The 10,282-nt window shown below is 46.2% G+C and overlaps 1 protein-coding gene and 1 pseudogene across 2 annotated transcripts; one reads left to right on the forward strand and one right to left on the reverse strand.

Moving 5' to 3' along the window:
* Positions 1-331: 331 nt before the first annotated feature.
* Positions 332-3,235, forward strand: LOC123079723 (50S ribosomal protein L18-like; annotated as a pseudogene).
* A 1,510-nt stretch (positions 3,236-4,745) lies between these two features.
* LOC123079724 (ATP-dependent zinc metalloprotease FTSH 3, mitochondrial) lies at positions 4,746-9,549 on the reverse strand. Of its 2 annotated transcripts, none has more exons than XM_044502520.1 (8): positions 9,281-9,549; positions 8,938-9,175; positions 8,802-8,861; positions 8,155-8,282; positions 7,074-7,550; positions 6,144-6,911; positions 5,734-5,961; positions 4,746-5,640 (listed from the first exon to the last, which is right to left on the reverse strand). In XM_044502520.1, the coding sequence occupies exons 1-8, from the start codon at positions 9,332-9,334 to the stop codon at positions 5,185-5,187; spliced, it is 2,409 nt and encodes an 802-aa protein (XP_044358455.1). In that variant the 5' UTR covers positions 9,335-9,549; the 3' UTR covers positions 4,746-5,184. The 2 variants fall into 2 exon arrangements, with proteins under 2 accessions (XP_044358455.1, XP_044358456.1); XM_044502521.1 differs by having other exon boundaries at positions 8,155-8,267; positions 9,281-9,499.
* Between the last annotated feature and the right edge of the window lie 733 nt (positions 9,550-10,282).

Consider the following 10,282-nt stretch of genomic DNA (forward strand, 5'->3'; position numbering starts at 1 on the left):
CTTAAAACTTATGATGTAGTAGTGTTTAACATGTCTTAAATTCAGTTGTTAAATTGCGTGTAAATGGTGTAGGAGTAGTGCTAATTCAGTTGTTGATCATATGTGATATGCATGCTTTGAAGTGTGCTGCATTTAGATTGTAAAGTCACCATATTTGAAAGGGGTGAGCAGAACATCTACGTGCACACATCTTTACCTACTAATAAACCAGCGATTGCTTCTAGTCGTCCGTCGTGGTTGTTTTGCAAAAAAAACTCGGTTTATAGGAAATCAACCCGCAGTCCCTGTTTTAGTGGCACCCTGAGAAAACGTTTCACTTTTACAAAAACAACCCTGTAAACCCGCTCGGGCCCGAACCGAACCGCAACGCCGCCCGCAGCTCCCTCCTGCCGTCGCTCCCCTCGCGCCCGCAAGCCGCGTCGCCCGCGACCCACACCTCCGCCACGCCCCGCTGCCGGCGACCTTCACCGCCGGACCTCCGGCCGCTCCAACGCCTCGCCCCTCTCCCTTCTCCTCCTTCCTCTCGGTCTCCTCTCACCTCTCTCCCTCTTTCTCGCCGAACATGGACCTCCAGGAGGGCCATGGCGCCACCGGCCCTCAATCTTGCCGGATCCGGCCGCCTCCGCGCCAAATCCGCCATAAATGGATCCACCCCGGCCAGATCCGACCGGTCCCCGCCGTCGCCGCCACCGGAGCGCCGCCCCGCTCGACCTGCAGCGCCGCCGCTGCCTGTCCCAGCCCACGTCTGCACGAGGACGACGCTCGTCCCGCTCGCTCGCAGCACTTGCTCCAGGCCGCCGCCCCAGCCGGCCCGGCATCAAGCCAAGGCCCAGTTCAAGCCGCATCTTCTGCCGCTTTGTCACCGCCCGCCCGTGGCACCACCTTGAGATCAGCCCCGACGCCACCACCGAGCTCCCCTGTGCTCGTCGGGCACCCGCGGTCCTAAATTTGGCTGGTTCAAATTAAGTTGGAAGAAAAGGAAGGGGAGACGCGCAGGCAGAGCTCGCCGGCGGCAGCGCTTACCCCGGGCGCGGGGGTGATCAGCCGATGCGGTGGTGGCCATGGGCGCCGGTGGCTGGAAGAGGTACAGAGGAGAAGGGGCGCAAGAGGGAGAGAGATGATAGGAAGGGGAGGGCTAGCGGGCTTGTGAAGGTCGACGGCGGCGAAGTTGATGCCCGTGCCGTGGGGGAAGCGGATCTTGGCTGGGGAAGGGAGGGAGAGGAGTGGCGGTTGCACCCGGTGCGGCGGCGAGGAGAAGTAAGCGCGAGGTCGGAGGCGCGGGAGCATGGGAGGTCGCTCCCTGGGCGGGTTCGATCTTTTGCTCTGCAGCTGTTAATTTGATATAGCCCAAAATTTAAGTATCACTAATTGTTATACTTAGGTCTGCACGTTTGATCCAGTTTCTGCATACTTGATCGCCATGTTTTTATTTGAAAAATCTTGAGCTGGAATTTGTTTGGTGCCATGTGTACTGGTAAACTGAAATATGTAGAGCCCTATTCGGTACTGATGTTTATAGGAGCCTAGCATTGCTGGGGCATAGGAAGTTCTAGCTTCACTCAGTGACGATCCTTTCCAGCTTCGGGTTCCAGCTTCAATGTTGTGAAGCACTCTGAAAAACTTTGAGTTCTTTCTGGGACAAGTCGCTCTGTTTCTGCCTCCTGAATGCATAAATTTCCTTAGTCATTAAATATTGCCACTCTAGATAATTTGGATGGAATATGAATTTCATGGTGTGATATCCTATCATCTTGCTGAAGCTGATCGGTATCAAACTGTCTGATCATCGTACCTGAAAGACAGTGTTATTAAGCTTCCTCTCACTGAACCTACTAAATTTGCTCTTGGTTTGTTTGGCGCTAAGTATTCTGAATCAAGGTTGGCAACTTCGTTTGATAGTTTTCTTTATGTCAATTGAGTCACTGCTTCTGCTTTATCTGTAAAAAAATGCATACCAACTAGAACACTACTCACATAGCTACATTGTCCAGGCTATTTGGGCCTAAATTAACCGCATCATTTCCTGCTCATGATGTCACAGTGCCCAAGTTAGTACATTCTCATAGGTAACTATTCCTTTGGCGACACCCAGTGTACTTCCTTTCCTTGCCAGCATAGGCCAGAACATGGACAACCAAAACCATATCCAGTATTTTGCCTAGCCAATTTTTTTGTATCTTTTGGGTTGCGCTCAAACCAAACACACCTAAGATGCAACTGTGCAGATCAAGATTCTTTACCTATTATTAGCTAAATTAGGAGTATTGTGTATAAGCAAAAGGTTATGGGAGTTTCTTGGTATAACTCCTTGTCACAATGGTGTGGTTGCAAAGCTAATTCAGTATCATGTAATCTACTTAGCAGGCAACCATTTTTAGGGAAACTAAGCAGGCAACTTTACTTAGATTGTACAACCAATATTAATTTCATTTTCCTTAATAAGATCATTACTTTTTCATGCACTGCCTCTCCCCTATATGCCAGCAGCAAGAATTTGTTTTATGCATTGTTTAGCATTTGCATTAATACTGTATTCCCCAGTACTTTTTGTATCCTGATTTTTAACATCGACTGCTGATAAATCAAAACTGGTGTATAGATTGTTGGTTTGTCACTATGTGCACAGGGTTATGATTGGGTAATTGAAATGTTATTCACATTGTCAATTGACTAATATGTGCTACTTGTTACCTTGCTACAGAGAAACCAGCGACAATGGTGATCCCTCCACCAGACAGGGCAGCTAGAATCGTCGGTTTTCTCAAGCCCAACCTTTTGAGGATGGATTTCTCGAACAAGTTTGTGACCGCCCAGGTGATCCACACCCCAACAACAACCGTCCCGTGTTCTGCGAGCTCACGGGAGAAGCTGCTGAGATCGCACATGTAGTCGACCGGCGACGTCTCTGCCGCCGCAAAGATTGGAAAGTTGTTGGGCGAGCGCCTGCTGCTCAAGTAGATACCTGCCGTGTCCATCCACATGAAGAGAGAGCAGAAGTACCATGGGAAAGTCAAGGCTGTTGTAGATTCTGTCAGAGAAGCTGGTGTCAAGTTGTTGTGATGGTGAAAACATAGAGCTCGGCTTAGCATTTGCGCAGTCTTAGCTGTATTTCTGATGTTTGGACTGATTCACAACCACTTTTGTGTTTATGAATTCGACGCTAAACGAACGTTGTCCAGGACCCACGTTAATAAAAGGACTGTGTTGTCGGGACTCAACCTGATAATTTGTTGTAGCACTTGGATCAACAGCCTGTGCCTGTTATTGTTCTCCTTTCCGAAATCCAACGGAGATTATTGGGCTGGAAATATTCCGGCGCCTGGTTGCTTCTGATACTAAATTTGGTATTCGTTTTTCTTTTGCAGGTGAAAAAAATGAAATACCAAATTTGGTACTCATGCCTGTTTTATGGATCATGGTGCGACTTTTTTGCGTGTGAATTAATGTTTGATCGCGACTGCTGAGTGTATCATGCCGTTAAGTTTTGTTTAGATGCTCAGTTATCCATAGCGTAGCACCTTTTGCATCGGAGAATCTTCTTGATTTTTCCTTTTCTCTTGGGGAACTCGTTGTTATTGTTCTTGCAAATTGTTTACTTTCAGTGGATGCTAAACCTCAAGATCGTGTTTCTTTTAGGAGATATACGTGTGTGTGTATATATATTATTTAATAATAATAATAATGAAGTCATTAGTGCTTATGGCGATACGTCACATAAAAAGCCTCTAAAATTGCAAAATATTAACCACTGATGCGATCTATAAGTGACAAAAAAATGTCGGGAATCCCCCGCCTGAGCCGGCCCACAGAGCAGGGACCTCCTATACTACGCTCTGTGCGCTGTGAGAAGATGCAGCATGCCCGTTTGGGACGGCCCATGTGCGGGCGGCCTGTTTTTAATTTTTTTTCCTTTTATTTTTTTATTTTCCATTTTCATTGTTTTCACCTTTAAATAATTTGGTACTTCAAAAAAGTTTCAAAAAATTGAAAAGGGAAATTTTATATAAAGTATTCAATAAATCATAAAATGTTTGTGGATTAAAAAAATGTTCGTAATTGTTTTAACAATGTTCGCATATTCAAAAAATGTTTGCAATTTTGAAAACAAATGTTTGAGAAATCATAAAATGTTAATGTTTTTTTTAAAGTTCATGTAGTAAAAAATGTTAATAAAATTGAACAAAATGTTATCGATGATGTAGCAAAATTTTGTCATGGCCTTTGTTGATTATGATTTTTTTTTTCTTCCGTTGCAACACACGGACCCTTTTGCTAGTCCAAACAATGCAGACAAACAAACACAAATCCAAACAATGCAGGCAAACAAATAACAGGCCTAATTTGGCCACTCAGGATACCATACGATGCGAACTACATGAACACATAAAGGGGCGGCAAAACAATGCATGTAACCAAACACGCCCTTGATTCATTGCTCCAACAAATTGTCATTGTCATGCAAGAAGCCAAACTACAGAGGAAAACGAACAGGGCAAAATATTCAGGCCAGCTGAAACACCTGATTTGATCAGCAGAGCTGCATAAAAGATTCAAGGAAATATCATGGCATTTTGTGGCGCCAAATTCAGGTGAAGGTAGTAACTAGATTATGGCTACAGGATCACCTACGGAGAGTCGACGGTTTTTTCGAACAGCAAAAAGGGACTTATATATGCAGCTTGGCATGCCAAATAGATTTACGAAATCTCCACAAGAGTCGTGCACCTTCTACTTCTAGTCTGGTATTGATACGTGAAAGAATTGCATGCACACAGTTGTATGATTTCGGTGCAGTTCACGAAAGAAACACCGGTTAGTGATTTGCTTGATTCATTGCTCCAACAAATTGCCATTGTCATGCAAGAAGCGAAACTACAGGGGGAAACAAACAGGGCAAAACATTCTGGCTAGCTCACAGTGCCACCGAATCACCGGTTTTTCATCAGCAGAGCTGGGTAACAGGATTCAAGGAAAAATCTCATGGCATTTTGTGGTGCCAATTGCAGGGTAAGCAGCGAATAGATTATGACTACAGTCTACAGGATCACCTACGGAGAGTCGACGCCGTCTTGATTAGCAAAATAGGAGTTCTAGGGCTTGACAGAGGCATTCATTTATACAGCTTGCCATGCCAAATAGAGTTACGAAATCTTTATGTGCAACGCAGATATGGTATTGCCCAAGTTAGGTTGGCACTGCCTCGCCAACGGATGATGATGGGTCGACTTCAGCACTCTTACTGTCCTCCGAATCCATGAAACCTTGTTTGAAGCGATCATAATTTGTTGGCTCGGCTGTCTTGAATGGGCGCTCCCCTAGAACCCGGACCAGATCATCCTGATGGAGGACCTCCTTCTCAAGCAACAGCTCTGCAACTTGGGCAACTTTGTCCTTGTGCTTCCTTATCAGCTCAGTAGTGGTGTTGTAGGCCTTGGCAACCAATTCCCTCACCTCAGTGTCAATCATGGATGCTGTCTGCCCGCTATATGGCTTGTCCATTCCAAAACCATCATACCTTTGAGGGAAAGATAGGAGCCCAACCTTTTCACTGAAGCCATATACTGCAACCTGCTCGTAAGTCATTTTAGTAACTTTCTCCAGATCATTCTGAGCACCAGTCGAGATCTTCCCAATCAAAACCTGGGGAGGAAAAAACAATTATGCCACTCGCTAGGTTGCTACGACAACAAAACTCAGTTATACAAGCAAGGGATCTCTGAGATGTTGTGTTACCTCCTCAGCGGCTCGGCCACCTAGGGTCATGCATGTCCTGTCAAAAAACTGTTCTTTTGTCATCAAAAGATTCTCACTTGGTACGTACTGGGCAAAGCCTAAAGCAGCTGTTCCACGAGGTACAATTGTAACTTTAAGGAGTGGCTCTGCATGCTCCAAAAACCATCCAGCAACAGCATGACCAGATTCATGGTAAGCAACGGTTCGACGCTCCAGTTTGCTAATGACCTACACACAGATCAATAAGTACATAGTTAAGAATATGGATATCAGTACCATATGTCCATTTATCTATAGTTCAATTAACAGTCACATCGTATCTGCATCCAATGTTTGAGTATTGTTTACACTGGACAGTAGATACAGCGAGATTAACTTAACTACTGGATTGGGGCTAAATGGAATCTTACCGTATTTTTCTTCTCCAAGCCTCCAATTACCCTATCAATTGCAGACTCAAAATGCTGCATTGTAATCAGCTTCTCATCTCTTCTTGCAGTAATTAGAGCAGCCTCGTTACAGATATTGGCAATATCTGCTCCAGCAAATCCAGGTGTCAACGCAGCTAATCTTTGCGAATAGAACGACGGCTCCTTATCCAGTTTTAGCTTTGCAAGGTAGATGCGGAATATTTGTTCACGGCCATTTATGTCTGGCCTATCAATACTTATCTGACGATCAAATCTTCCTGGTCTTAGCAAAGCTTTATCCAGGATGTCAGGTCTATTTGTGCCCGCAAGTACAACTACCCCAGCTGTTGTTCCAAACCCATCCATCTCTACAAGCAACTGATTCAACGTATTCTCACGCTCACTGTTCCCACCAGAATACCCTCCACGGCCTCTTGCACGACCAATTGCATCAATTTCATCAATAAATACAATACTAGGTGCACATTCCCGAGCTTCTTGAAATAAGCTTCTCACCCTGGATGGTCCAACACCAACAAACATTTCCAAGAAGTCTGAACCAGATATAGACAAGAAAGGTACACCAGACTCTCCAGCAGTAGCTTTAGCAAGGAGAGTCTTCCCTGTGCCAGGGGGGCCACAAAGAAGAGCACCCTTCGGTATTTTAGCTCCCAGCGCTTCATATTTGTCAGGGTTTTTCAGGAAATGAACAAATTCCATGATTTCTTGTTTAGCTTCATCACAACCAGCTACATCCTTAAAGAAAACCTGCAGTATACAACAAAAAAGGATTACTTGAGTTCAGCTTTGCTGTTGCTTGGCAATGATGAACCCAGTCAAAGCTACTTTACTATACAATGGAAGCAAGAAATAATCTTACAGATTACATCAAATTAGCGATGGAACAAAGCAGCAGGCACAAAAACTAACCTTGTTTTTGGAGTTTTTATCCATCTTTGTCACTTGAGCTTTTCCAATGCTGAAAATACTACGGCCTCCTTGCCCAGAACCACTACCAATACTAATCGACATCTTTCTCCCCACCACATATAGCAAGCCAACAATGAAAAGTGTCGGAGCAAACTTCATGATTTCCTGGAACCAGCTTATCTTATCAGCATAAATTACAGGGATGTAATCATGTCGATCTATCCCCAATGCTTCCTGAGCCTCTTCTAACTTCTCTTCGAAAGAATCAACACTTCCAATATTAAAGTAATACTTGTATTTGCTAGGAGCCTCTTGACCAGGAAGATGACTGGTAGTAATACTTGTATCACTATGCTGGTTTTGCTTGGTTGAGGGTGAACTTCTGACATGAACTTTTGCAACTGTCTTGTTTATAACAACGATCCGGTCAACTAACCCAGGTTCTAAAAGCTTGTTCTTAAATTCTTGAAAGCTTATCTGCAACAGTTAGAAGCAGATGGGCCTTATGTGTTATAGTGGACTAGTAAAAGAAACTACATCCTGTATATAAAAAATGCAACAGATATTAAACTATCGATTAATATAGATCTATCATATCAGGTGTTACCAGGACGGCAGGAGGTACAGTAGAATATATCTTAGAGACTGAAAATAATAAAATATAAACGCATGGTAGCAATGCCATAAAACAATATTAATAACTGGGGTAGTAAGATATGTCATCAGTTGTGAACTACTTGGGTGTATTTGTGGCAAGCTGCAAGGAATCAAATATTTGGGTGCAACTATGAAGTTACCTCTTTTCAGTAACATTAGTAACTGATAAACATTAGAGAAATACCATATACTAAGAACATCTAAAGGAAAAGCACATGTTTCTCTACCTCTTAGCTAGATCACACCACCAATATTTTTTTCAAAAGAGTTTAATCATTTATACAACCACCTGGCACCACTGAAATAATGTACACACCACATTTAAATGAACCAACTCTTTTCAGATGTCTATGCAGAAGAGATCAGGTGACCAACACAATTAATCAAACCAGCAATGGCTATTATTATTGTATAAACAGAGTACCTCCTTCTCTGATGAACCCGATAATGTTGCTAGTAATAGGCCAAGAAGGAATACAGGACCAATAGAGTCCTGGAATAGCTTCAGAAGTTTCTCCTGGACATTTGGCTGACCACCTGAATTGGATTCCTCTGCATAGTGCACAGAGGAAGCAACAACATTAGTGCACGGCCCGGCATGCCAACTTAAAAGGACCAAATGCACACAACCGCGTGAAAGCTGCAAACTTGCAGGCACATTTGTACATGTTCATGATGGTACACTCATTTTTGAGGCAAAACAAGCAGATGTGACACTTAACACTCAAAGCCTAGCTAAAGATATATATCCCCTCTGTCCAAAAGTGCAAGATCATGGGATCCAAGCAGTCAATTTTTTAAGACTTTGACCATTAGTATATGCGAAAGTATACATACTGGCTGTATGAGGATAATGAAACTGGATTTGTCTTGCAAAATCCCTCAACTTTTTTTTTTCAAATGCACGGCAGAACCATTGCCCACTCTATTAGGAGAAGCAAAAGGAAATAACAAGGCTATGTATAAGAGACAGGAAAATACTGTAGGTTCCATAGACAACTCCATGGAATTCCCAAACTATAAAAACACTGTGCAAATGCAACTCATCAGATATTCAGATTGAAAACATACTCTTCGATTCAGACTTGTTGCTCCCATCCCCTTGCGGCACCTCCTTCTCCTTGGGGAAATCTGAACCATCAAGGGCCGCATCATCAACACAGCCACCAACCAAGCGGATCAAAGGAACACCAGGAAGAAAGCTTACTCTTTTTCGACTGGTCGGACAACAGCCGCCGGGACTGCGAGTTGGCGAGCAGGGACCTCCCGTCTCGGACCTTCCCGGCCGCATTGGCCGAGGAAGCCCGGCTCCCCAGAGCGGACGTCAGGTAGCGACGCACGAGCCGCAGCCCGGCGCCCTCACCGCCGGGCAGCAGCGGCGACGGCGGCGGCGAAGGCGAAGGCAGCGGTGCGCGGAGCACGCCATGGCCCCCGAGCAGATAACCCTAGGGAGGCGAGCATTGCGCACGGTGAGGCGATGCACCCGGAGCCGCCGGACCGAACAGACGGAGAGGAAGAGACGGCGGGGTCGGAGGGATAGAGAGACTGACCTGGCGCGACCGGGAGGAGCGCGCGAGCGCGCGGGAGAGGGCGGAGAGGCTCATGGCGGCGGCGGGGAGGGCATGAGGAGGGGGGGCTGCGGCCTAGGGTTTCGGCCCGCGATCGAACGGCCGATTCTTCTTCCTCTTTTCTCCTTTTCTCTCGCGGGTCGGTGCGGTCCGCGTGAGAGCTGACGAGAATGACGGAGTGGCGAGACGAGACGACGGTTTGATTTGCGGCGGCGGAGGGCGACGGCTTCGTGTTTGTGATCGGCTAGGCGTACACGTGGCCGTGTTTAACGATGTGTCGAGCGTTTTCGTTTTGGATTCTAGTTCTAGTTTTCCTTTTAGAATAGTGTGTGGACTCTGATTAGTTTTTCTCTAGTTTTTTTTTGGCTACTCTGGTTAGGCCTACTCCAATGCGCGACCCCAAATGGTCCGGCCGCATCCGTTTGTTGGCAAACAAATAGAACAGGCCGCCCAACGCGCGGAAGCAAACGGACCGTCGTTCGTTTTTCGTCCGCTTTCGATTCATTCCCGGCCTAAAGTTGGGTCGTGTTTGCGGCCAAATGGACACGTGCGGACGAGCGTTGTCGGGGGTGAACCCGGGCAGGCAACGAAACCCGGATCCTTTTCAAAAACAACGGGGCCAGCATCGCCCCTCAATTCAGCTCGCGCTTGGTCGGGTCGCTCGACCCGGCCAAGTCCCTCGACCCGGCCAGACTCCTCGACTCGGCCTCAACAACCAACTCAAGACTTCTCCAACAAGCCAGTGCCACCCTTACCATGTTCTCCAACCCGGCCATGGGTCAGCTCCCGTCCCATCCCAGTTGTACGATGGGACGAGTCTCCACCAACTTATGACCAAAGCCACAGTGCCCCGCCCATGCCTCTGGTCAGCCGGGCGAGGCAACAGTGCCCCCCACCTACCCGCTGACAGGGGCCGGCGTGGCAACAGTGCAACCGTCGTCAGCCATGACGCCAGCAAGCGGCGACCTGACGGAGCGTCACTGT

This window comes from Triticum aestivum, chromosome 3D (assembly GCF_018294505.1).
Source record: "Triticum aestivum cultivar Chinese Spring chromosome 3D, IWGSC CS RefSeq v2.1, whole genome shotgun sequence".
In the NCBI taxonomy this organism is placed as follows: Eukaryota; Viridiplantae; Streptophyta; class Magnoliopsida; order Poales; family Poaceae; genus Triticum; species Triticum aestivum.

Excerpts from the sequence above, each read along its gene's own strand:
- LOC123079724 (XM_044502520.1), bottom strand. The coding sequence starts at position 9,334 with ATGAGCCTCTCCGCCCTCTCCCGCGCGCTCGCGCGCTCCTCCCGGTCG. Across the intron at positions 9,176-9,280 it reads GCTCCTCCCGGTCGCGCCAG|GGTTATCTGCTCGGGGGCCA; the intron begins GTCAGTCTCTCT and ends TCGCCTCCCTAG. Across the intron at positions 7,551-8,154 it reads CGGGTTCATCAGAGAAGGAG|ATAAGCTTTCAAGAATTTAA; the intron begins GTACTCTGTTTA and ends TAACTGTTGCAG.